General features: G+C 42.6%; 1 protein-coding gene across 1 annotated transcript in view; it reads left to right on the forward strand.

Moving 5' to 3' along the window:
* UNC5D (unc-5 netrin receptor D) overlaps window positions 1-27,749 on the forward strand; it is a 245,011-nt gene that overhangs the window by 172,526 nt on the left and 44,736 nt on the right. Inside the window, exons 9-11 of the mRNA XM_058289814.2 lie at window positions 1,561-1,746; window positions 4,995-5,372; window positions 9,417-9,501. Coding sequence (XP_058145797.1) covers window positions 1,561-1,746; window positions 4,995-5,372; window positions 9,417-9,501 — 649 coding nt within the window. The remainder of the gene's footprint in view (window positions 1-1,560; window positions 1,747-4,994; window positions 5,373-9,416; window positions 9,502-27,749) is intronic.

Genomic DNA, 27,749 nt, shown 5'->3' on the forward strand with positions numbered 1-27,749 from the left:
TCTTCATTCCCCCTTCTGACACGGGCAGACATCGGAACCCTGCAGTTGGTGCCAGTCCCACGCCCGTGCTTCCAGGAGGCCTGTGAATTATGCCTCCACTCGCGTGCTCTCCTGTGCGCACCATCAGGAAGTTGGAACTAGAGTCTCAATTATACTCTGTTTCCCAATACCTATCAGGCTGTTCTAGTCTGATAACCCGCAGACACTTCAGATACTGTTCTTTTTGATGGTTGCGCACTCGCTTGCAAATTATTTTTATGCGTTTACTGCCCTATTACTGAACTGGTTCTGCTTGATTTCCTTGCTCACTCTTTAATTTGGTAGCACCTTATTTTACAGTCCGCTAACTTCGTTGAAAATAAATCCACTTTACTTGTGTGGTTAGTATTCCTCATTTGATAACATAAGTACCGTATTAGGGGGCAGTGAATGCATAGTAAGTACCGTGCAATTATAAGGGAAATATATGATGGGTTTATTTTATCCTCTAAACCCAAAGCAGGGTGACATTGTAATTACCTTGGGACTGATTAAGTGTACTTACTACATAATCTGTAGGAAGATTCATGATATAGTTTAGCCCTTGCCACCTTCTTTTCTACACACTTTTTAGGGTTACGTGGTCTGGGATAAATCTCTTCTGCTGAGTTGGGGTAGCCATCTTGAGTCCATGTCAGAAATGAAACGTACCCAGTGTCCATGTAGAAAAAGAGTTGGGAAGCAGCAACGGCATTGCTTGGGGGATGGGGAGGCACCCAAATCCTATACTCACACTAACGCTTTTATTTTTGCTTTGCCCATGCATTCAATAGGATGGAGTAGGAGAGGTATGGGAGAAACAGCATGTGCCCCCTCAGAGTCCAGTGCTCTTCCACAAAGCAGCATTAGAATCTAGCAGCGAATTGGCGCTAGAGGACATTCATTGTAGACATATCAGAACCCAGAACCGTGGGCCTAGCTCATGACAAAAACGCCCTCCTAGTGATTGGAAATCCTAAACGGAGGTTGTCTGTGTTCTCTCAAATGGAACGACTCGTGCCCATGCCAACAGTCACGTGTGTGTGAGCTCTGGTCTTCACGCCCTTGACTCATAGACCTAGTCTTATCTTCTCACCCTAGACCACTCTTGCGAATGCATGTGCCCAGGCCACGTGTGAGCAGGGCTGTTCACCCATCTCCTGTCATTGTGTGTGGGTCTCATGTCCTCCCTCAAATGAAAATAAATACTTTGCAGCTAACTATGGCTGAAATCAGCATATTAAGGAGTTTTCTTTTATTTTTTACTAGAAAAATATGATTTTCCTTGCAAAATTGATTCTCTTCAAGATGCTATTAAATGGTAAGCACTCTTAGGGCAATTGAGATATTTGACTAGCATCCCTTTGATTTACTCAAGGCGTTCTAGAAACGTGATTACTGTGTGAAAGGGAGTACAACTTGTGGTTAACTCTGTGTGTCATTTCTCTGAGTACTAGTTCCAATAGCCTCTCATATGTGCCAGGGTGGCTCTTTGGCTGTGTGTCCCTGTTGGTCATTTAAGATATCTCTTCTTTCTTTCAGGCATCGAAAATGCCAGCGACATTGCTTTGTACTCGGGCTTGGGCGCAGCCGTGGTGGCCGTGGCCGTCCTCGTCATTGGCGTCACCTTTTACCGACGGAGCCAGAGTGACTATGGCGTGGACGTCATCGACTCTTCTGCATTGACAGGTGGCTTCCAGACCTTCAACTTCAAAACAGTCCGTCAAGGTCAGCGGCGAAGGTCCCCCCAAGAGCCTGTCCTCAGGACTGTAGCCTACGCTCACACAGGACTGGTGCTTTCCTTGCCCTGGGTGACAGTAGCTCTTGGCCTGGGAGCCGCTACCCAGTTGTCTTCTCATGTTACCAAATTGTCTTTTCATATTACTAAATTGTCTTCACATATTACCAAATTGTCTTCACGCATGACCAAATTGTTTCACAAATTCAGAGACCAGGCTCAGTGAAGTGGTCTGCCCAAGCCCTTAGGTACTCTGAGGACAAATGAAACTCAATTCACCTTTAGGAACATTTTAAATGAGGCATTTCTACCTTTGACAGATGCTGAACTTGGTCATTTTACTTCAATTTATACAACTTTCTATTTTAAGAAGCCCACAATAAGTGTGTATATTTAATTTCGTTAACCTAACTAAACACTGATTATTCAAGGTTGAGGACCAACTACTATATCACACCCCCCCAAGTATATTTATTACACTGTTTATTAGGTGGCATTATTTTTGGTACTCCTGTTTTAATGAGTGAAAGGACTTTAGAGGAGATATGATCGGTCAGTTAGCTAGGGCAAAAATGAAATTCCCAGCCTAAATGACTCTCAGCTGTTGCCAAGTCCAAGCAATCTTTTGTTGTGAGAGAAGGGAAAATCTATCATGTCAAACCATAGTTAGACTCATTTTCAAAACAGAGGCATTTAATTATCTTCTGTGAACCAAATCTATTCCTGATTGCAAGTGGCGATGAGACAGACACAGCCGTCATTTTAGGGTAAAAATGAAACTGTCTCTCTTTTCGGGATAAACTTTTCTACCTTGATGCTCCTTGTTGATATCAACACCTAGATTTCTGTTTGTCTGTCAATAGTTCCAGCAGCACAGGACAGGCAGACATGTCTGCTTGGCAGTGATTGCGTAGAGGCAAAGCCCAGAAGTGGGAACTCAGGCATGATGGGAAAACAAATGGGGAGATGGCTGGAGAGACCAGAGTACCCTAAAAACCCCCTCACCAGGTCTGGGCATCTCAGTGTCGGGAGTCTGCTGACCCTCTGTGTTAACCAGCTAAAGGGGTGCTGATGCAAAATACCAGAAACTGGTTGGTTTTTATAAAGGCTATGTATTTGGGGGAGGAACATACAGATACCAGGCCATAAAGCATAAGTTGCTTCCCTCACCAAAGTCTATTTTCACATGTTGGAGCAAGATGGCTGCTGACATCTACGAGGGTTCAGGCTTCCTGGGTTCCTCCCTCCCAGGGTCTTGCTTCTCTCTGGGTTTAGGGTTCCCCTCGTCCTGGGGTTGGCTTCTCTTACCTCTGTGAGCTTACTTCCTGGTGCTCCAGCTTAAGGCTTCAGCATCAAACTCCAACATCAAAAACCCTCAACTTTATTCTTCGCCATGCCTTTTATCTGTGAGTCCCCACCCACCACGGAGCAGGGACTCAACGCCCTTATGACTTGGCCCAATCAAAGCCCTGATCATAACTTAATCACGCCCAGGTACACACCAGATTACAAATATAATCCAATATCTATTTTGGAATTCATAACCCTATCAAACTGCTACACCCTCAGATAGGGACACACACATATATTTGGGTATGCAGTTATTTTGTAAGATTTAATTAGAAATAAATCCAATAAAGACCTGGCTTTATACTACATAAGAAACCAGAAATATGTTTCCATGCAATAATAAGATATCAGTATCTTTGACCAGAACACTTAAAAGTAATCAAAATAAAGTAGTGCGAGAGAGGTGACAGGGGAGTTGTTTATGAGGAGCCAAAAATTCAACCTCAGAGAGTGAGGGCTTAAGATAGAATTGCCAGGAGACTCACGGATATGACTTTCACGTCTCGGTGGAGGTCCTTGTACCCAACTCTCTTAGGATGTGAGATGGTCCTTGAATCCCACTCCTGGCCTGAGACGTCCTCCCACAAGAGCAGGGTTATAACCTGGAGAACTCAGTGCGGTTCTGTTAAAAGGCGCAGCTGCTTGACCTCGCTTGTCTTGGCCCAAAAGCCTCTGGCAAGAAAAAGTGCATCATCAAGGAGGCTTTAGATGTACCATGTTGTTTCTTCTCAATTCGAACCTCATCCTCTGTGATTCAGGATTCTTAGAGCATCAGAACAAGAGGTGGAGAAAAGTCAAGGTTATGGATTTCCTGCTGGCACTGCTACAAATTATGAAAATGGAGAAACAATAGAGGCTAATACAATCTAACATGGCCCAGCATTGCAACCCTTTCAAAAATACCATACTTGGAACATTTTTGTCAGGCCCCAAAGGAACTGATTAATCTGGTTTGGGTTTCAATTTGCCATGTCACATTGACGGACTGATACGGGTGGGAGGTCTGGGGCTGAGGGTTATTTTGTTATTTACTAATAAATGAGATTACTTCATCACCAGAAGAATATCACCGCATTTCTTTTTCCTATCTGGCTTTGGAAAAAAAAAAAAACTGGTGCGCCCCAACAGATGGCAAAGTCCAATTTCTCGTGTTTTGTAAAGATTCTTGTTTCATTTGTTTTGAGATAGAAAGGAAGCTGTTCCCCACGTAGAATCTGAGTCCCACAGTATCCCCCGGTGGGGCATCTTTTCCATGTCAGAGTGACATATGTATTAGTTTACTGAGCAACCTGGCCAGCTGGACACGGAGCAATTTGTGAGGCTCCTGACCCTGCAGCTCCAAGGACATGTCATCTCCTCCCCCAGCTCTCGAAACTGCCCACAGTGCCACGTGGAATGTGCTGGCTCCGATGCAGCGTAGGTTATAAACAGCCCTACCTAGTCACCATGCTGTGTCATCTCTTGCCATTTAAAATGAGCAGATGTTATTTTTGCTCCAAACAGGCCTGCAGAACATCTTTCTTCTGTTATTTTCTTTTCCTCCTTTTATTCCCTTCTCTTTGCCGGTTACAATAATCGCATGAACAAGAATACCTGAGTTAGTTACCTGATGCAGTGCCAGCAATACTTGTTTTGAAAAGACAGCATGTGAGGAGATCTGGGAAATGGATGGTTTTGGTCAGTGGCATTTAGAGAGCTCACTGTGGAAGCCTTGGCTCCTGATCTCAAGGCCATGGATGCTAAGCATCAGCCTATTACACCTGCCCTGAATCCTCAAGGGTCAAGGTGAAGAGCTAGCTCAGATTGGAGCAGCTGGCAGCCAGACAGTTGGTAAAGGGGGAAGGAGATGCCTTTTTGTTCCAGTGACAGCTCAATTTTCTTTGTCCAGGTAACTCCCTGCTCCTGAATCCCTCCATGCAGCCAGATCTGACAGTGAGCCGGACCTACAGTGGACCTATCTGTCTCCAGGACCCTCTCGACAAGGACCTCATGACAGAGTCTTCACTCTTTAACCCTTTGACGGACATCAAAGTCAAAGTCCAGAGCTCGTTCATGGTTTCCTTGGGAGTGTCTGAGAGAGCCGAGTACCGTGGCAAGAATCATTCCGGGACCTTTCCCCATGGAAACAATCGCAGCTTTAGTACAATACATTCCAGAAGTAAAATGCCATATATCCAAAATCTGTCATCACTCCCCACGAGGACAGAACTGAGGACAACTGGTGTCTTTGGCCATTTAGGGGGGCGCTTAGTCATGCCAAATACAGGTGGGTGGTAAGTGTGTTTGTGTATTTCCCAACATTTCTGTAAACATGTTTTATACTGGCTCAGTTATGCCCCATCACATGCTGTTTACCATCCCCTTGGCACAGCTACAAACACTGGGCTCCATCCGTCTACTGGATTTACACAGCACACCAGAACCGACACCGAGATTAGATGTTGTTTTCTTCATCTCAGCATAGACTGAACATTTCATTTAATGTCCTCTTAGAGTTTAGAGCCATATTTATGCAAAAGGTTTGTGTAGTTTTCAGGGTTTAAACCCCTTTGAAATATATTTCCTAGAACATCATCTACAAGCACTGAAAACATTCATTGACCTAGACCAAGGCCAGGACTGACCGTTGATGCACTTGTAGATAATTTAGTGAGAGGACGCTCAGCGTCTAATTTCATCAGAAACTGACCTGAGGAGCATGGCCCATCCCCACAGACTTTGCTAGAATGCCACTCTGCAATGGGTAACAATGAGCGATCTTTGTGGTGTTGCCATTTTGAATTCAAACTTCAGTCCCAGGGCTACATCAATAAGCACAATGAGTTCTTGAGTACTTTTCCCTTTTAATTGGAAGAGAGACAATTTTCTGGATATGTTAGCAGGATACTCAGGATGTCCAGGCCAGATCACTTCTCAAATGATAGTCGATCGATGGATTAGTCCTCAGCGTAGCTGTCTAAGACCTGACTGGATGGCAAGAGGGGGTCACTCTCTTCCCTGACTTCTGAGCAAGGAGAATCATCTTTCTCTTGACTGCTGAGAGCAGAAAGAGTCCACTGGATCTTCAGGTGTTATTACACAACAGGTACCCTTGAAGGAGGGCCAGTAGGGTTCCATTCCTTGGCAGAATTGTTCTCTAGTGTGAAGCTACCCAACCTCTCCAAATCAAGCATTTTATCTTGTAAAAGGAAATCTGTAACAGGACTATAGCTAACTGACTGTGCTCCTAGCTTGGTGACTTGAGACAGAAATCCATGGCTGTGAATATTGTCTTGTTATCCTAGATCAACTGCTTCCTTAAAAAACTTTATTTCAGGCAAATACAGCCTAAGAATGATTTTGTTTTTTTTAACTTTCCAATTCTCTAAATCACCCTGGGTCACTGTTTTAGGATATGGTGAGGGTCTTGATTTCAAGGTGTCAGAGTGTGTCTGGGTTCCTCCCTGGTGATAACTGGCAGAGGGAGACAGAGGCTGGATGCAGAATGAGTCAGTCAGCTATATATACCGAGTACTTTCTCTGAGATGCCATTAACCAGGATCATGGGTTATGGAAAAAAGAAAAGTGAAAGATACAGCCCGCCTTCCCAAAGAGAATGGAATACACAAAACAGGATCCATACACGAAGATGCACATTGTATTACTGTGAATTTATCTCCTCCCTAATTTTGAGCTCAGTTCCTAATTCTTAGAATACTCTCAATAGTTATTGGTTAAATAGCATGGCCAGCATGCCTTCTCTCTCCCCCCATCCTCATTTGTTAGGAGGAGTGTGTGTGTGTGTGATGCACAGGTGGTGGGAGTGCCGAGGCCAACCAATTCATTGGCTGTTTTTAATATTAGTCAAGGAAAATGAGGAGCTGAAACCAGGATGAAAGAGATTTTTCTTTCTATCTTGAGGAGTACCCATGCTGAAAACTGAAACTTCAGATAATGTTGTCAGTGATTCCCAAAAACTTCTGTGAAAGGACCATTTTCAAAGCTCCTAACAAAGAGCTCCAGACAAGTTTGAAACTGGTCACCAGAAGTGGCTTTCAGGAAAAATAAGAGTGTGGGGTTGAAACATATGCTCTGTTAACTTGCCATAAATGCAAAATATGCCCTGGGGAGCGAAACTACATAAAAGCAAAGCAAAGAAGTATGATTGTTCTAATGCCATCCACCTAAAATTATCACATGGTATCTGGCAGTGATTTCTCAAAGAGGATGGGATGATCCCCACACTCTAGAAATCATTTGTTATGCAAAATAGGAAAGAGGGAACTCAGACAGGTGGTTCTGTTGTCATATCAAATAAAAGGCTGTCAGGGTAGCAGGTGGAGTTTTGGAAGAGTATATTTCTCTTTAATCAGAGATAACTGGCGAATGACAGTTGAAAATGGACACTGCTTTCAGGGCCCATAGGCATGACAGTTTCCCATAGTATCTCTCATTCTTCATAAGACATAACTTCCCGCCACCACTATGCTGTGTCTATGTTTGACTATCTTTAGTCTCCACATACAATTTGTATGATTGTATGGAAAGTAGAGAGTATGTTTGAAGGATAACAATACAATTTCTGACTGATGGAATGATAGTTTAAAGCTCCAATGATCCTGTAGATTCCTGTAGAATTTAGGATTATTATCATACTGAGTAATACGAATAGTTATGAATAATGCACATTATGAATAATGCTTCAGCCTCATCACAGAATGAAAAGAGTGAGATATGATCTGCTCTACCAATAGCTCTCTCAAATGTCTGCATACAAGTTTCTTCCAATCTGATCTGGGAGTTGACCATCAGGTCTTGAAGAGCAAGGTGGGGACATTTGTCTCTGTTGGCAGCATGGCCTTGGTAGCCTGAAAGAGAATCAGCAAGGAGGAAGTGCTATGGCAAATACAAGAGAGGACAGAAGTGTCCACGGCAGGTCTCTAGGTTGCCATGCAAACACATTGAATGTCCTGGGTGTTACAGCTTGTGTTCAGCAATGGGGAGAGATGCCATCGAGGCCATTTCATTTGGCAACTCCACTTTAGAAAGAATAGGAAATGGAAGGAGGAGCCTGATGAAAGGCCCCTGAGTATGGCAATTGCAGTTCTCCTACTATTGACAGTTAGGTCCAGAATATGAATAGATCTCTTTGCTGCGAAGCCGTAAGCTAGATTTAAACATGCCTCATTCTTAGTGCAAGTGAAAGATACTGATGATAACTAGCATGTTGCTGAATAATGTTCATAAACGCAGTTCACAAGTAACTTGTTTTGCAATGCATCTTGAATTCCTTGACTCTGTAGCAGCTAACAGGCCCAGAGAAAGATACTAGTAAAGACTGCCATCTCTAGATTTAAATTATCATCAACAACCTGAAAGATTTTAATGCAATTACATTAGCTCTAATGAAAGGAGAAAAGGTGAGAGCTCCATTATTCAAACAATAGGAGGATGCTCTGAGATTTTATTTTGTAAAGATCTTACTGAGTCCATAATTCATTTCTTTTTATAAACAAGATGCTGCTTTAAAGAGAATACCTGCCCTCTCTAGACTCTTTTCTCTTGGCCAGAGTGAAATATTTCCTTCCACAGCATTCAAGAGAGAGGGGCTATTTTAAATGCGGTGGGATTTGGCTTTATGTGGCTTCCGTCCCTGCAGGATATGATTTTATTGAACAAAGCCTATGTGGATTTTTCAATTTGACATTGACACAAATATGGTTAAATCATCTCTAACCTTAGTCCTTTCTAGTTTATGTTTGCAAATTTAGGACCAAATACTGGCTGCACAACAACCTCTAAGGTTCCTAAACTTATCCAATGTTTTTTCTTTCTCCAGTTTCCTTGAAAAATTGCAGTGCTCCATTGAGCGCCTCACTGAATTTACTCCCAGGTGCATAATTTGTAAAACTATTTCATCCTGGTTTTTGCAAAGTGTTAGATGCCTTACCCACCATCCCAGGTATCTTTTCAGAAAATGAATGGATAGAGACAAGATAGGGAAATACATTTTTTAATCTGGAGCAGACTAGACAATGCAAAGAAAACTTTTATAGCCTCAGCTTTGGGCACTCAATCTTTTAAAAGAATTTTAAAATGCTGAAAAGCTGTGCAAAAACCAGATTTCTGTACTCGCAAATGGCCCTCTTTATGTCACTACTATTAAACAATGTTTGTCCCCTGATTATTTTGGACTTTATAAACTTTCCGAGGTTTGGGATTTCATACATTGCTCTGAGAAAGTTCTTTTTTCGTGAGCCTCTAATATTTTGAAGTGCTTCAAGATAATTGGAAAATCTTTCACCTCATCTCTTGGCTTTTTTGATTTTAGGGGTGAGTTTACTCATACCACATGGTGCCATCCCTGAGGAACATTCATGGGAGATTTATATGTCCATCAACCAAGGTGAACCCAGGTGAGAGAAAGAAAGATGGCATGTGAATAACATCTTCCCTATGGGTGGAACCTCTGCAGAAAATCTTGTTATTAAGGTATGAGACGTAGATGTGTGCAGGTGAGATTCGGAATGACTCAACTCGATCGAGAGAAAACTCACTTTCATAACTATTGGCTGAAATGAAACCATGCATGCCTCCACACTTCTTAGGTCACCGGCATCTAAAGAGCAGCCACCAATTTAAAGCAGGGAACCGGTAGAAAAGCCATGCCCAGGGCCTTCCAGAAACATTGCCTGCCTCCCGCAGTCTTCCCCTGGAGAGAAGGAAAACCATCCCTAGGGCACCCTGTGGTGGTAGGCATTATGGAAACACAGAGATTGATTGACCCTGATCCTTTTAAGGTCATCCAAAGGCCTGCAATGGATTGAGAGACGAATCCTCAGGCAATTTCCCTCAGTGTGAAAATACGGTCTAAGTGTCAGTAGCGTTGGGGTCTGACAAATATCAGCGGCATTAAATTCAATTACACGAACAAATACAAATCTTGTCACCTACTTTTTTAATGAAAGTAGTTGGTTATTTTCTTAGCGCAAGCCTAGTATTTGTAGAAATGTCGCCTTCCTCCATACAAGATAAACCTAACTCCTCTTAAGAAAGCAATTTCTCTCATAAACTGGATATCTACCTCTGGCATTTTTAGTCATAGCATCTTGGTTATTTTAGAATAGATTTTTTTTGTTGTTGTTAGCAAAGAACACATGAAGGAAAAACACTGGGAGGAGAAACAGCCAGAGAAACAGATGGTTTTAACAGATTTTGATAGCTATTTCTATAAAAGAATCTGTTGGTACCCCCATGGTTTTAACTTTCTGTTCTACAGGGCCTGAGAGGGCTGGAGAGAGGCTCTTCGACTCCATTACTGGGGAGGCTCCTAGGGGATTTGTCCATGGACTGTGCCATCTTGAGCTTCTGTCACTGCCTTTGCCCCACAGAGCTAGATTCTCCCCCCGTGGACCTGAAAAGGGGCTGATGTCTTAATAGCTCTGTTTGGCAAAAAAAAAAAGGGGGGGAAACTGTGGCTTAAAGAGCTTTGCAGACTTGACTCAAAATCTCAGAAAAGTCAAGTAGGCTGACCTTAAAGGAGTCATTTTTGCTATTCCTTTGGTTTGTTTACATAAGAAACCGTATCTGTTGGAAACCAAGCTATGGTCAATTGCGCAGATGCTTCTAAACACAACATCCTGCCAACAACAAGCAGGAGGCAGAATCCAGCCACTGCCCTGCCTTGGCCACCCGGAAACCCTCCCCTCTGTGGCCAGTGGACCTGTGCTTGGCTTCCTTCTCTTAAGCCCGTCCCCAGGGTCCTTCCCTTCCGTGTGGGAGAACCAGCCTAGGGCTATTTCCAAAAGCCCCTCACTCACAGCTCAACCTCAATTGCTGTATCTTCTAGAAGCTTCTCCTTAGGTCTGAGTGAGAAAATGCAAAAAGGCATCTACTATGTAAGGACTTAAATAAAATGACTCAAAAGGGCAGAAAGGAATAATCACTTGGGATATCCCACAATTGTAAAATAAGAGGGACAGATACCTGAGCACTGGACATACCCCTTGAAAGACAGGTTTGGCCTAACTTGCCATGCCCTGGGTCATGTCTAGTTCTGTGTGTTCATACTCACTGATTCAGGTCACTCTAGTACATAGAAGACGTGAGTTCATTATTGCTCTTTAGGATGAGGGAAGGAAACAAGCAGTTTATCCAGCCTTTGATCTATGAGGTGTATGTTTTCCTATCTATTAAACTAAGGATCAATTAAAATTGCAGGAAGCTCACATTCTTTTTCCTATTGCTGAAATCTTCCCAGATGCTCTCACCTCCTAAAGAAATGACCAGTTTCCATTTAGCTACTTTGGCATTCCTTACTCCCTCTGGAGTAGCTTCAAACTACTAACAAAAAAATGCTAAAAATAGCAAATGCCTTTCAGCTACTGCTCCTTTTTTAAAAGCTGGGGTGAATTTTTTCCATCTCTGCCAGGAGGCTGCTTGGATCGGAGTTCTTCAGCTTTTAATCCTGAGGTTAATCAGGGAAAGGCCCTTAATATAGATCTTTCTTGTCATCCTTTCTTTATAATGTCACTTGAAAACCCATTTCCATTGTACTCAGTACGTTCTGTCCTTCTGAACATGTGCTAAAAACGAGGCCCAGTGTCCTCAGGTCTGTGGAGGTGGTGCATCACCCTCAGCTTCTTTCATCTTTGCCTCTGGGGCTAGCACTGTCCCCTCCCTTGTAGCCCATAGCTGTGAGAGTGGGACGGACCCATTCTCCATCTCTTTGTCACACACAGAACACAGTAGGATCTTCCAGCAATGTCTTCATGCCGCATTTTAAGGAAGATGTGTTCCATTTTCCTGTTGATGGTGCATTTCTCTTACCCCTTTCAAAGTTACATCCCCAGTGTTAGCAGAACGATGATTTGGTAGAACTTGAACTGATAGACTCAATCCAAGGTCTGTACTATATCCCAAGGGACTTAGCTCTTTGGAATGAATCAGATAGTCTCAAATGATTATACTTTAGATTTTGGGTGAGCTTTAAATGAATGGTTCAGTGTGTGGACCGAGTGTACCCCACCTCTCTGGTGATCCTGGTTGCATTCCTGGTGAGGCTGGGAAGAGGACTTTCCCTTCAGTGAAACAATATCACTCCCCGCCCCCCTTCTTTTCTTTGTCTGCATTTTCAGACTTCAACAGCCATCTTAAGGATCTTTTCCATCCTTCTCTAGCAGCCTGGACTTTTGGTTAATTATAATGTTTAAGAAATTATCACTGTTGACTTTTTGTACATTTATATGCATTAAATGGTTCACTACAAAGGCGTTTTGCATCCTTGGAAAAGTGATAATTACTCACCTCTGTATTGATGTAATTTAGGAAGTAATCTCACATATATTATATCATGATAATGTTTTGAGGAAGAGGATCTTGTACCAATTTTAGAGATTAAAAAAAAAAAAAAAAGGAAACTGGAAAACCAATGTTTCAAGAAGCTAAGACACTCTCCCGGAGGCATGTTCCTTAATGGCAAAGCTGGTATTTGAACTCATGGCATCTGACTGCAATTTCATTGCTCACGTACTAAACGATCCCACCCCTCCTAGAGGTAGGATGCTTTAAGGGCATGTTCTCAGAAGTTGCATTCCAAATCTTCGTCATTCTAAGGAGGCAACCTCCAGAATAGCACTGTAAGACCACCAAGAGGCAGGCAAGGCAGGATCAGAGGACCCGCTGAGCATTTTCTAGGGACCAGTGAGGGTCAGTTGCTGTTTCCGCACATTGTGTAATTGAGAGGGGAAAGACAGGAAACAAGTCTCTGTCCAGGGCTGAATCTTACCTGACACATTAAGAAACAAATGACCTCAGTGGCAAAGAGTGCAGGCTCAGGTGCGAAAGCTTCCCTTCTGGGATCCATTGACTTTAGGTAAGGTAGCCAAACTCTTGGTGTCCATTTCCTCATCTGAAAAATAATAAGAAGCACTTACCTGATAGGGATGCTGTGGGATTACAGAAGAAACAATGTATCAGTCAGAGTCGGCCAGGGAAACAGAACTGACAAGTTTGTGTGTGTAGATATTGCGAGATCTGTTCTAGGAATTGGCTCACATGGACACTGGGATCGATCGATCCGAATTCTATAAGGCAGGCAGCAAGTTGGGAACCCTGGTGAAGGTTTCAGTGAATTCCCCAGGGGAAGGTGACTGACTAAATTAGGGAAATTCTCTTTTCGAAATCATCAGTTCTCCCTTTCAGCTCTTCAACTGATTGGATGAGACTTCTCTCCTTGCTGAAGGCACTCTCCCTTGCTGATTGTAGATATCATCAGCCATAGATGCACTCAACTGACTAAGGACTGAAATCCAGAGCATCTCCTCCCAGTAACCATAGGCCAGTGCTTGCTTGACCAAACAAGTGGACACCAAAATTTGGCCACGTAGACACGTAAACCTCCCCGTGACAAACAACAGTTCAGTTATATAGCATTCTCAAAGATGCTACAATAAGAAAACTCAATTGATCTGTTTATATTCATAAAGTTAAATACCTTTAGTCCTCATCAGTCCTGAGTGGTAACTAATAATAATCATAATCTCATAATCCCGATTGTATGGTTTGAGGATTAAGACCATGCAAGTTTCTCAGGTTTGCCCTGGGGTTTGCAGATGGGTAGCGGCGGGCTTCTAGCAAGTAATGTGCTCTTCAGACTACATCACCTTCCCTGCTTCAGGCATAAACAGCCATCTTATTCTTGAGTTTGATAAGATATGCTCTGAGTGACTGATAAAAGACCACCGGGGCTTTGCCTAAAAATGGAAATACACTCTGAAATGGATAAGGGAGCCCAGATGTGGGAAGATGACAATAATGTCATGATACAGTGTGGTCACCACTTACAGTAGGGGATTCTACAGAGGGCCGTGGAAATACCAGAGGAAGGTTCTTACTCCATTCTAGGGACAAACTTGGAGAGGGGAGAGAAGGGCTTTCTGTAGATGTCATTTGCCCTGAGTCTTACAAGGTGAGTTGGAGTTAGTCAAAGAAAGGCATAAGGGCTATACGCAATGACTCCCAGCCCCAGGGCTCACTTTGCAGGAGCCCTGCACAGAGTGGAAGTGGTGGAGGGGGCAAGGGGGTCTTCAGGAGTGGCCCAAGTCCAGACATTTTCTCCTGCTTTGAAGTCACTGATGCCAGAATATCCCCTTCAGCAGCTTCCTTCCAACTCTATCCCAGGCCTTGCCACAGAATGAGGAGTTAGAATTCTTGTTCTTCTCCATTGAGTAAATGGAGGACCCATGAAGCCATTCCAGGAACTGGAGGTTGAGTGCCTCATGGCAAGGCAATGGCATGAAATGGGGGCTGCCAGAAATGTTTTCTGGGGAGAAGCCCTTGGGTTCCTCCTGGATCAAGGATATTTAAGCAGCTAGCTCAATGCTAGACCCAGCCTCCTGTATCACAGGGGAAACAAGCAGTGATCATTGCAAAAAAGGCTGTCTCAGTTCTGAAGCTTTACTTTGAAAGATTTGGGGTTTTTTCCCATCTCCTTGGGGACTTTGGAATGCGGGGTGGAATTTCATATTATCGCCTTTAACATGGTTTTGATAATGTTTTATAAAAACAAATTAAGATGTTCAAACAAAGGAATTAAAAAATCAACTGTCTCATTTTTGAGAGTCTTCCAACATATATTAAAATAAGATAATGATATAGATGTAGCACACTCTTCCTACCCCCCACCCCACCCCCCTCCAAGCTCTCTCCTCTATGACTCTCCCCTCAGCTTGGTTGGAGAGTAGAGAGCTGGACCAGAAAATTATTACATGGAGCTTTCTTCTGAGAAGCAATAAAATGAAACCAAAGGCAAACATTCATTTCTTTTTCCAATTAAACTGTCATGTGAATATTCCTGACCAAATGCTTAGGCCAGAATCAGAGATGTTGTAAGTAATCTTACTGAAGAATTTGCAAAAGGACACATATTTTAGAATCTGGACTTAGCCCAGATGGGATATTTCCACCACTTCTTTTATTTTTTTTCTTTTTGCTATAAAAGCTCTACTCAGTGTGTGGAGGCTGGAGTGAGCATTGGGAAGGTAGAGAAGGTAGTGATAGAAAACACTGTTTTTTTAGGGTAGTTGTATAGTATACCGGTTTTAATAGCACAACATGAAATAAGACAATACAGGAAAGACCAAATACAGGACTAGGACATCAGAGAAAAGGGTAGCTTTAGGAAATGGAGATGAGGGGATAGAATTTCTTACCCAGTAATGGGCTCACAGTATAGCTAATTATGTGGAAGTGTGTAGTTCTAGCATGAACAACATAAATAAAATAACAAAAATATACATACATATCTGTTACATCTCCTGCCTAACAGAAGACATAAGTACTAAAAAGTGTCCTCGCACCATTTGGGAGGAACTTATTCCTGGAAGATACATATATGTTGATCTTTAGCAATGAGATTAAAAAACTGGTCAGCTGATCATTCCATTAATAAAATTTGTAAAAATGGAGTTTATTTGTAATGAATCTGTTGTAAACTGCTGTATGTCAAAGCAGATATTTGAGGCCATTCTAAAATCTCTCCCCTCTGGTAAAAAAGGAGACTGCATACACTCTTCTTGGGGCCTGTGATGGCTCTGATTTCTCAGAAGGTAAGAAACCACTGCTACCAGGCTACTGCAATTAGTATGGGGGCCCTGATCAGAAACTTGCCTCTTGAGCTCTAAATAAGATACCCAGTGGGAGTTCTACCCTGACACGAGGTGATTAATCAGATGCTGGATTTGGCTGCAGGGGAGAAGGGTCTGATTGATACCTTTGGGTTGATCTGATTCTCTGGCTTCTCAAGCTTGGAGGACCTACTCAGGAGGTTCAGTCTCAAGCCAGCCTACATCTCAGCCAAGAAACACTGCACCTTCCCATTGAAGAAGTTCTGGAACTCTGGAATACTATTCACCATTGATATTCAGATCTCTGTTCAGTTTAATAACTATTAAGTTCTAAATGTATTAGGTACTGTGGATTAATAACAACATGCTACGTTACATCAAAAGAGTTTATTGCTGGCAGGAGTGGAGGGGTGCATGCAAAAGAGAGAAGTTGTAGAGCAGTACCAAGGTCGCGGTTAGGGCCCAGTGGAATTTTTCTGTTTTCCTGGAACTGACACTAAAGCTCAGATGTGATAAAAAGGAGGAGGAGAAGTAAGAGGAGGAGGAGAAAGAAAAAAGAACTAAGTGCCCCAACATTCTAATTTCAGAGATTTGCCAGCTATAAAGTCAAGACCAGCATCCCACCTCCCTGCAGAACCCGACTGAGTGACATTATCTCGTCAGAATGGACACTGCTTCCTCCCACCCACCCACACACTGTGCCACCTCCCTCCCTAGTGATGTAAGAATGAGACGAGGAGAGAGAAAATGAAAAGTTACATTTTGGAGCAATGCGAGCATCAAAAGTGGCTACTCCCTTCCTATCCAGAGCCAAACAAAGGATGTCCTAAGAAAATTACTCAGAAATTTGAGTCAGCTGTAGGAAGTGGACGCTGATACCTGATCTTCTCATTGTTTATCTGTTTGATGACTTGCTCCATGCTGAGTAGGGTATAGGAAAAAAAAAAGCTTTGGAAAGAGAAGGCATGGTGGTAAAGCCAAGGAGAGAGGAACAAAGAGCACTTGTATAATTCCAGGTCCCCATATTCCCAAGAAGTAGAAAACATGAACCCTGATCATGATTGGGAGCTGTGGAGGGTAAGTGAGATTGAAGATGGCAAGGTTGCCAAGAACTGATGCAATGTGAGACAAAGAGTCTCAGGCTTAAACTGAAAGTCATGCTGAGGAAAGCTAATATGTGCAAAGGCACAGTGGTACAAAATAGCATTATATATATTGGAAATTAAGCAACTCTCAATATTGATGGAACAGAGTACAAAAGCAAGAGTGGCAAGGCATGCAGCTGAAAGAATAAGTAAGACCTAGATCGTGGGAGGTTTTGTTTGCTACCTGGCAGAAAGTTGCCTGGTGGGAAGGGATTGAGAAGGTTTAAGATTTGAAAGACATGGTCATATTTACATCTACCATATATGATCTTCTGCTCCACCTCTGCTGCTGCTGCTCTCGTTCGAGTCCTCATTCTACAAGCATACCCCTTGTGAGTCCCTAGAACTATGTCCTCTTTCACTGGGCACAGTTATCAACCATGTCCCCTTACACCCTCAAAGTATCTGGATTTAGATAATAAATTTTAGTCACCCTACCTTTGAGTGCCCTTGTCTCTAGTTTCAATGTTGTAAATCCATTCTCTAATCCCCACTTTGCTGTCAGCAGGAAGATTTGAGAGAGTCTTAGGACAGAAGTTGGCAAGATCCTGTGTGTGCGTGGATGTCCACGTGTGTGTGTTTAATGTGGGGTGAAGGAGATGAAGGAGTAGAAAATAATTCCCAGAATTCTGGCTTGGGAACTAGTGATTAATTAGTAGAGAGGTTTGCCAGCTGAAGGTCACTTGAGGGTTTATCAAAATAGTAGTTCAGGAAGCAACTTTGGATTTCTTTCCAGGTATTGCACACAGCTCTTTGACTTAGAAGGGAAAGGAAAGGAGGGGGGGGGGAATGGATTAAAGAAAAATAAATTAACAAAAGGCAAAAATAATATTTGTAACCAAGAACAAAAATGAGTGCTGAATCAAAGTCCCACATCTAGATTTTGGCCAAAGTGACAACAGTCTTACATACTAGTAAGTTGTCACGCCCTTCGGCATAGAATAGCTTATCTGTTTCATGCAGGGTGAAATCTGCTATCCCTTTGTTTTTGCCTCTGCACATCAGAATTGGCCCATCCTTGAACTCAGTGAGTAAAATACAGAAATTGTCAGGGAAGTAGAACAGACTTAACTATTGTAACTGCATAAGATTACAGGTAGTGAGGTGCTATGATGAAGTGGGGGAAACACAGGCTTGCAGAAGTTCTGGGACCCCTTCCTTGCCACTTATAAGTGATATGGCCTTTGTCTTTTCTAGGCCTCAGTTATAGCATCTCTAAATTTTATATATTATGTACTGCATTCAGATATGAGAAGTCCTGTGCAAACCTTAAATTGTCATATAAAAGTTAACTTTTGATATTATTCTTTAAGTCTGTCCTTAATTGTTTATTCCATATATTACAGAAGTTCTCTAAAGCTCAGGGAACTTCCTCTAGTTTTGTCTCCTTTAGTTTTGTCCCAGGATGCCAAGTCCTTCCCTTTATCTTGCCTACCACATCCTTAGACTGAGAGGAAAGATCAATTTAGTCCTACAAGCATTATTAACTTCTAAAATCAAGAGCTTAATGAAGTTACAAAGGCCTCCCCACATCGAATCCTTTGAGTCACTCTCTTTCTTACCACACTCTGGTCTATGACTTATACTTTAATGTCCATCATGAGTCCAAACTCCAGGTGTGCCAGTGTTTAGATCATGCGTTCAGTGACCAAGTAGGCTGCACAGGTGGCTTCTGCCACATTAAGCAACATTTGACCCTGTCTACTCCACCAAGCTTCTCCTGCTTAACAGTAATGGATGGAAATGAAAGAGTTGGCCCTGTCGCCATTTCTGCTCAATGATTGGTCATGGATTTGAATCTATTTGTTACATTAAATCAGTTTTAGATACATTCAGGGGAAGAATAGAATGGATGGCATATTCCCATCCTTTGAAGAGGCATAAACTGACATTAATTAACCTCTAGAACCTCTATGGAATTGCTGAGAAAAGATGCTTCCTAACTAGCAAACGGGGGAACTCTTTCTGCTTCATTCAAGGGGAGTAAATTGGCTCCCATTTGGGAAATGCATTAATTCTTTTAGGCATCCAACCCCACACAGTCCAATAAAAGGGACAATTTATCACATGGTGTCTTAATGGCCCAGAAGGGTTAATGCACCTTTACCTGAAGATTGTGCTCTTTTTCTTAGTAAAGCCATGATGATTTCCTCACAAGGTCATTTGGGTTAGAATATAAAACGATTCTTCCCCCAAACGTGAAGTGAGGAAGAGAAAACATGAGGAAGAAAAGGGGAGAAAGAAAAGAGGAGAGACAAACTCTGACTTTCTCATTTTATTATCCTCTTTTTTTGGAAAGAATTTCCCCCATACCCATGCTCATTACCTTTCTTTCCATCCCACTCTGCCTCCACATCCCCTTGGTCCACAAACAAACCTGCATAAATAAAATTACCATCATTTTAATCAAAGTACGTTTGAAACCCATGTAAGCTCACAATGTAAAGTAATTAGGGAGGTCCAGGGGAGTCTTTAATTAAAGACGCCATTGACAAGATAACAATGGATTGTGAATGTTGTTAATATATTTGAATGGAAGGTGCACCTTATTTCAATAAGGGGAAAGTCATTGGTTCATGTGTTTGATTGCACATTGTAAAGAAACACCACATACTGTAATTATTTTTATTTGTATGTGTCATCTCTTTTATTGCCTATGCTGAAAGCAGAAATAACAGGTCCTATTAAGATATTTAATATATATCAGCCTGTCCACTTCACTTAGTTATAGCCTAATAAAAATGCTAGGAGAAGACACCAGCCCACACAGGCTGCCCTCTGTGTTTTCTAAGACAATCCACACAGCCCTTTGAAAACCTGGACAATCAACCTCCTAACTCCCTTGATGATAATCTTCAAGAAAAATCACAACAACTGCTTAGGATTCCATACAGTTTTAAGCAAATATGGAGCTTCACTCTGGAAATCAAAATCAATGTGGGGAACCTGGGGAGACAATTACGAGAGCCTGCAGACTTCTTGGTCACACTGTGTGGTGTATGCAAGATAACACGGATGGGGAGGCAGCTGCAGATGGGCGCTGGGTTCTAACATCAAAGTGAAAATGCCATGAAAAGCCTTGTGGCAAGCTGAACAACTGCTTCCCGGAGATGTCCTCACACCTTGGAATATGTTACTTTCCATGGCAAAAGGAACTTTGGAGATGTGACTACAGTTAAGCACCTGGGAAGAGAGAGATTATTCTAGAATATCTGGGTGGGCCCAACGTAAGAGTTCTTGTTACAGGGAAGCAGGAGTGTCAGAGAGAAAGATTTAAAGCTGTTGTGCTGCTGGTGTCAAAGATGGAGGAAGGGGCCACAAGCCAAGGAATGCAGGTGGACCCTGGAAGCCAGAAAAGGCCAGGAAATAGATTTCCCCCTAGAGCCTCCAGAATCACACAGTCCTTCTGATACCCTAATTTGAACCCTGTGAGACTTCTGACCTTCAGAATGGTAACCTAATAAACTCACATGATTTTAAGACAGTGAATCTGTGGGAATTTCTTGCAGTAGCACAGGAAACTAATAAACAAGGCTCTATTTTGACCACTCTCTGAACCTCAGGGTGCTGCTTTCCTAAGGCTTTCTCCAGTGTGTGTATACACACAACCTTAACAACTCTCATGCCAACATTTTACCTAAAAAATCCTACCCTTGGAGACTGTGTCCCAGGAAGCATCGTTTCCATCCACTGCTGCCTCCAGCCCCAACCCCACCATCACCATCGCCACTAATGGGGCAGGAGGGTCTAAGCCCAGCTCTGCCTCCTCCAAGAGTTGTACTTTGTACTTGTGACAGTTTGGTATTGTTTATTAATTCTAAAAATAGATACTAGATTGTGCTTGTAAACTAGTCTGTTGCTCTGGGTGTATTAGATTGTATTAGACTCAGAGGTTTCACTTTTACTTTATTAAATCAAGATTAGGGCTTCTAATGAAGCAGATGTGGCTCAAGCAATTGAGCTTCTGCCTACCACATGGGAGGTGTGTGGTTCAGATTCCACTGCCTCCTAAAGAAGACAGCAAGCTGCCACAGCAGGCAGGCGCAGCAAGCTGACACAACAAGATGATGCAACAAGACACAAGAAGAAAAACATAATGAAAGACCCAACAAAGCAGGGAGCAAAGGTTCCCAGTGCCTCCTAAAGAAAACAATGAGCTGGAGCAACAGGCAGGCGCGGCAAGCTGACACAACAAGAGACATAAGAAGAAAAAACATAATGAGAGACAACAAAAGCAGGAAACAGAGGTGGCTCAAGCAATTCGGCGCCTCCCTCCCACATTGGAGTTCCCAGGTTCAGTTCCCAGTGCCTCCTAAAGAAACAAGGAAGATGAACAGACACAGCAAGTGCCAACAACGAGGGGGTGAGGAGAAATAAAAATAAACGTTAAAAATAGAAGAAACTAGGGCTTTTCTTTGACCACATCATTAGGGTGACTCGGTTTGAGTCCCCACCTATAGCTGTGGGCTCTGTAAACAGATGCCCAATCAAAGAGAGGGAAGTAAACCCACAGAGAACAAGAACACAGAGAGTTGAGTTTCTATGCTGGAGCCCCAGGTAGATAGCCGAGCCATTCGCCTCATAGTTCACAACTGATCTTGTGGAGAGGGCAAAGCAGGTGATCCTCGAAAGAGACAAGCCCTGGAAGAGAGATGAGCCTTATGCCAGCCTACAGCTTAGATAGGAAGGTAAAGCTGAGATGGGAGGAAGCTGGGACCCGGAGCCATCAGAGGAAGGAGAAAGGTTGAATCCTTACAGAGACCGGCAGCCATCTTGCTCCAATGTGCGGCAACAGACTGTGGTGAGGGAACTAACTTATGCTTTATAGCCTTGTGACTGTAAGCTTCTACCCCAATTAATTACCCTTTATAAAAGCCAACCGATTTCTGGTACTTTGCATCAGCACACCTTTGTCTGACTAATACAGTACTCATATGAACAACAAAGATATTGAACCTGATTACTCATAGCTCCTTTCCCAGCCGAAAATTAAACAACTGAATGAAGTGGGGCTAAGATTTCCTCCAGAGAAGACTGTGTTCCCCATTCAAAATGTAAATGAGCAAATAATGTCATAGATATTAAAAATGCCACAGCAGCATTTTGCACAGATTCACTTTACCTCCTGACCCTCACTGTATTTCACCTTCCAGCACTTTCAGTGAGCCATCATCTTATTTCTCCTAGAAAACAGGCTAAATGCAAGCCAGACACTGCATGAAAGATGAGGCTTAAATTGCATCTAGGAACTGGTGATTTACACATGATTTGTGATTCCTTTAGTATATTAATTGGTAAACACCCTACGAATGTGTGTGTAAACTAAAGCCGTTTAACATAGGCAAACAGTTTAATCTCTCAGTGTTATACACAAATTTCAGCAAATCCTGATACTCATTATAGTGGGTATGTGATTCCCCTCCCAATCCCACTTCCTTGTACCATCTCCTTTCCTGTGATCCTATTTCTAATAATGTTTGGATGACCCCGATCTTTAAAACCATTCTGAGTCAAGTCACATGCTTCTATCCTCAGGGAATAGTACTTGTTGCCTGTTGTAGTCAACTGTTACTGCTCCTTTTCCTGCCCAAACTAATGGACTTTAATGGCTTGATTTACATTATTTCCAGGTACTGCTAATCAACCCTTCAACCTGAAATCCTTGCTTACTTAGACACATTCTAGAGAAAGATGATGAAGGAACAACCCCTGTGCCATTGAATTGTGGGTCATAGTAACTTCAGGCAAGGATTTAATCTTGAGCATTTAAACTTGACCAGCATCCAAATTCCTAAAATTAACAAAACCTCAACCGCTAATGCATGAGTGTTACTTTGGGCATTTTCTTAAGAACCACACAAATTTTCTCAAAGTTTTGTTCCAGGGCCATCTCACATGGAAGCAATGCAATTTTTAAAATTATGCAGGTTCCTGGGCCCTATCCCAGAACTACTGGGTTAAACTCTTCAGTGGTGGGAGCCAGGAATATAATTTAAAATAAGCTGCCCACGGAATTCTGAAACATATCATAATTTTAGAACTACAGAAAGACTGAAAAAGAGGGAAGATTTTGCTCAACTTCACTCTTTTTCCTCTTCTCTACTCCTTAGTTCTTTGTCTTCCTTCCCAAAACTCTTTTTTCTTACATCAGTCATAGCCGTTACTGGAATTAAAGTCCTCAGGAGACCTTGTCAAAGTGTTGGAGTTGGCTGATAAGCCATGCTGGCTTTAAATGCCCGATCTCTCCAGGAAATGGTAGGATGACATTTTCCTGGGACTGATCTGTAATCTTTGGCCAGAATCTGAACGTGAGACAGGTCTACGACTCAAAGAAAACAATAAAATAATAAACCTCAAAATCTCGATGTTTATCCCCCACAGTTTTGGTACCCTAGGACAAGATATGAGGGGTTTAAAAGAGAAAAAGAAAATAATAGTAGTTAAAACTATGTGTCTTCATAGGTAGAAAACAATAGGAAACGGGAACTACCTTGCTGAGCTCTAATTGTAAGACTAAGTACAGCTTCCATCTATCAGCCTTTAATGTCTATCCCATTAAAATATGATTTAATTATGTATCGACCCAGGGTCTAACAGTAAAACTATCATTACTCTCCTGCCTGGATTCCCGAGTGAAACTCTGGTAAAGGTGATCAAACCTACATTAATCTATAATATAGACCATAAGGAGGAGAGGAGGGAAGGCTAATTATCAAGCGCAGCATGGCAGACAACAACAACAATGAAAACTCCCTCTTGAAACTTGGAGCCAGTTGTTTTGCTTGAGGGAAGTGACAACTTACAAGTCTAGGATCAGGTCAAGAAATACTGAAAGCAAACTGTGCACTCATCTTCCTCCAGATTTGCCTTGCTTAGCTGTTCCCTCCTTGTAGCTGATCATCTTCAGTATGACCTTCTGTTGACCTTGGTGTGCAGGTAGATGCTGCAGAATGTCTGTTATACATGGAATGGACATGCACCTCATCCCACCAGCGGCAGGGCCTCCATCACCAGTCCCCCCACATTTTATATAATAGTTGGTGGCCCTGCAGATTTCATTATAAGAATTCTGGAATGATTCTCCCTGGCCCTTCAATGTTCATTCATTCAAAAACTTATTTTTGTTTTATTTTACACAATTTCAGACTCAAAGAAAAGTTGCAATTAGTAGAAAGAATTCGCAGATATCCCAATACCTGGATTCACAACAGTTTAACATGTTACTACATTTACCACTATATTTTTCTCTCTTTCTCTTCCTCCTTCCCTCTCTATCCCTTTCCCTTCCTGTATGTTCACATAGATATTTTTAAGTCATTGATGACAAGATCCCCCTTCATACCTAGATTCTTCAGTGCGTATATCCCCAAAACTAGAAATTCTTTTCATAACCATAACACGGTGATCAAAATCAAGAAATTAACATTGATACAATACTACTGTCTATTCTACAGACATTATTCAGAATTCACCTATTATCCCAATAATGTCCTTTATAGCAAATGAAAGTCCAGGTCCATTCGTTATATTCAGGTATCATGTGTCCTCAATCTCCTTTAATCTGAAACAGTCCCTGAGTCTTTCCTTATATTTCACGACATTGACATTTTTTAGGAATGCAAATAGGTTATTTTTTTAGAATGCTTCTCAGTTTAGGTTGGTGTTATGTTTCCTTGTGATCAGATTCAGCTCATGCGCTTTTGCAGGAATATCACAGATGGGATGCTGAGCTGTTTCATATCAGAAGGTATATTCTGTCCCTTCATCCCATTACTGATAATGGGAACTTCAGTAACTTGGTCTAGGTGGTTTCTGCCAGGTTTCTCCACCATAAACTAGTATTTTATCCTTTGTAATCAATAAGTACCTTATAGGAAGATTCTTTGACTCCATCTAAATATTCCTGTTACTCATCAAACTTTTACCCAATAGATTAGCATTCATTGATGATTCTTGACAGAATCAAGTATTAATATGATTGGTTGCCAAATGATGATTTTTTAAATTCCATCAATCCTCCTCCATTTTCAGTTGACTTTTTAGTGTAAGGAAGAGTGTTTCTTTCCCTTCCTTCCCTCTCTTCCTTCCCTCCCTCCCTTCCCTCCTAAGCTAAGATCAGCTATCAGGATGGGGGAGGTGGGCAGGGAGACACTCATTGGTAGGTGCCACGTGAACAAAGACCAGAAGGGCATGAGAGCTGGAAGGAAACTCTTCCAGGTAGCACAGACCACTCCAGAGTGGCAAGAACTGCAGCAGGAATTCCTTGTGGGGGCGACAAACAAGCATTTTCAGGAGGATTACTCTATCTGCTGAGCTGAGGACTGCCGTAGGTGCAAGGATGAAAGGCTGGAGACCAGTGGTTGCCAAGGTGCCTTCCATTCCAGATGCACGTTCCTAAGGCGTTGGAAATTCAGTCAAACCACATATTGACATGATGACAGTTTATTGAATGAATTAGCCATCTCACCTGTGTCACTTATTAGGTCTTTTGTGCTTCATGTCTACTAACTCTCAAAATAATCCTAGAATAGGAAGGATTTTGAGTAGGAAAAGACTGAGGCTCAGAAAGGTAAACCAACTGGCCCCAAGTCCCATGGCCAGCCATGCTATGTAAGGTGGAGGCAGGCTCCAAAGCCACAACTTGCCACTCAGCCGCACTATCAGGGTTTCATGACAGAGGAGGTCAGACTAGGGTTGTGGCATTTGGTAGTGCCACCAAGCACACAGTAGGACAGAAGTGAGAGTACTGGAGCTCTTCTACCCACGCCTCTGGCTCTCGGAAGCTAGTCTTGGTTGCCATTTCTGGCCACTGGTCAAGGGTTAGCCGTGTAGGTCTGTCTTACCAGGTGCATTGCTCCTAAGGTCTGTGACTTCCCTCCCCCACCACCTTAGCACTGTCAGAGCTGCAAGGCTGAGCGTTTTCCACTGAACCCGTGGCTGCACGGTGCGAGCAGAAATTTGAATTCATAACCGTTAGATATCCACACATTTGCTCCAGAAGTCGCCAGGTTACACAGACCTGGCTCTTAAATTATTTTCCTTTTACAAGCTATAAACATGTACAGCATTCAAACTGTGGGCGTAGGTGTGTGTAAAGAGAGACAAAGAGCAGTACCTCCCCCCTCAAAAAAAAATAAGTAGCAGAAGTTCCATGCAACAAGGCTTTTCCATCTCCACCACCACACTAGGTTGAGTGAAGCTCTGAGGTGGCTCATATTTTGGTTCTGAAATCACTATTAGTAGTTCACAGTTATTATTAGCTCACAGCTATTTTAGAAAAATGTGTTATCTTTGTTTTTTTTCGGCAGGGACATGCCTACTTCCCTGTCATGTATTACATACTGTGGGAAAACTTCAATGCCATTTATACTTTCATTTACAGTGCTTCATTTTTGGCCCCTGCCTGATTAAAGGCTTCTCTCCCCAGCCCACTGCCCTCAAATCTCCTGAGTCCACATCCATCACTCCTCTTGGACCACCCCCACTCCACCCCATCTTTCCTTGGGATGTCAAAAGGGCCAGGGATTTGGCCAGAAATCTCCTAGTGGTACCAGAGAAGCAAAGGCCAGTTTGGCCACGGAGCCGGTTGAGTCTGAAATGTAGGGTGATTTTGCCCTCATCACCATGATGGACTTATCTGCTACCTTTTACTGGTCTCACTGCCTCCCCAGGTGTGTAGAGAGCTTCCATTAATATTTGCAGAGCTCCCTGATTGCCACAGATAGGAGGTGGCCAAAAAGGACAAATCGTCATTAATCATGGGGGGAAGTGGAGAGATTAAGTTCTGTTCCTTCCCCAGAGACCCTGCTATTTTCACGTAGGAGCAGACATAGAGCTTGAACTTCCTTCCTGTGGCCTTATACAGACACCCAGTGCCTGCTTAATGCAAAGCTCCCAGTCCACGCTCTGCCTAATGCTCCCTGCACAGGGCCTCTGCCTCCTATCGCTGTTTGTTGTTACTGAAAGGAGCCTTGCTATTCACAGTGAGTGTGAGAGTTCATCTCATTAGCCCATTTCAGTTCATTGGGCATTAAATAATTCCCCAAATTCCCATATGTTTGAACAATATGTTCAGCAAGGGGGACGATTCTCCGAAAGCAATTGAATGCTTCTTTTAGGCGAGCTTATCATTGGTCACTCCCAGGCAGCCCCATTATGCCCAGCCACGATGACTGCAGGTGGCAGTTACACGTGGGCCTCACCCTCCCCAAGGCAGCTGGCAGCCATCCACATGGGGCTGCCACATCATGCTTGCGTCTGCTCCTTTGAATTTCACCTTTTTTCAAACCTCAAGTTCTCTCTCCTCCCGCTTGCTCCCCTTAAAGGTTAAATACACGCAGGTTTTCAGCCTAAGCTATGCTTTCCTGATAGAGGAACAGTTATCAGCTTGGGACCAAGGTGAACTTCATGCAAGTTTGAATTTTTTTTGTTTTGAAGGCGTCACTGGGGCTTCTCAGGGGGTGGGTGAGGATGGTGTGAAATCCTTCCATTTTGTTTGGATATGGTGGGCATAAGATGGCCCTGCAGCTAATTATAGATCATGATCTTGAGTGACTACTACTAACTTGAGAGTTCAAGAGATGTCAACAAAAGTAGTTCGGAAATTCATAGCTTGTCAGATGCACTCATAGAAAATTATGCTTATACTAGATCTTGGGAAAGAGTGGTATGTTTTAAAACTAAATTTCATCTTTATGTTGCCAAAGGGGTTTTTTGGTTCAGGTATAATATTTAAATGCCCATTCTAGGTAATGTGAGTGAAAACTTTGGTATTAATACTGATCCTGGCTCTCATGTAGCATTGTTCATCTAAGAGTCTTAAATTTGCTTTGTGGACTAGATTCTGAATTATTACATCTCTTATAAGAGAAAATGCAGCAAAAGAAAGATCAA

The sequence above is a fragment of the Dasypus novemcinctus genome, chromosome 29, assembly GCF_030445035.2.
Source record: "Dasypus novemcinctus isolate mDasNov1 chromosome 29, mDasNov1.1.hap2, whole genome shotgun sequence".
NCBI lineage: Eukaryota > Metazoa > Chordata > Mammalia > Cingulata > Dasypodidae > Dasypus > Dasypus novemcinctus.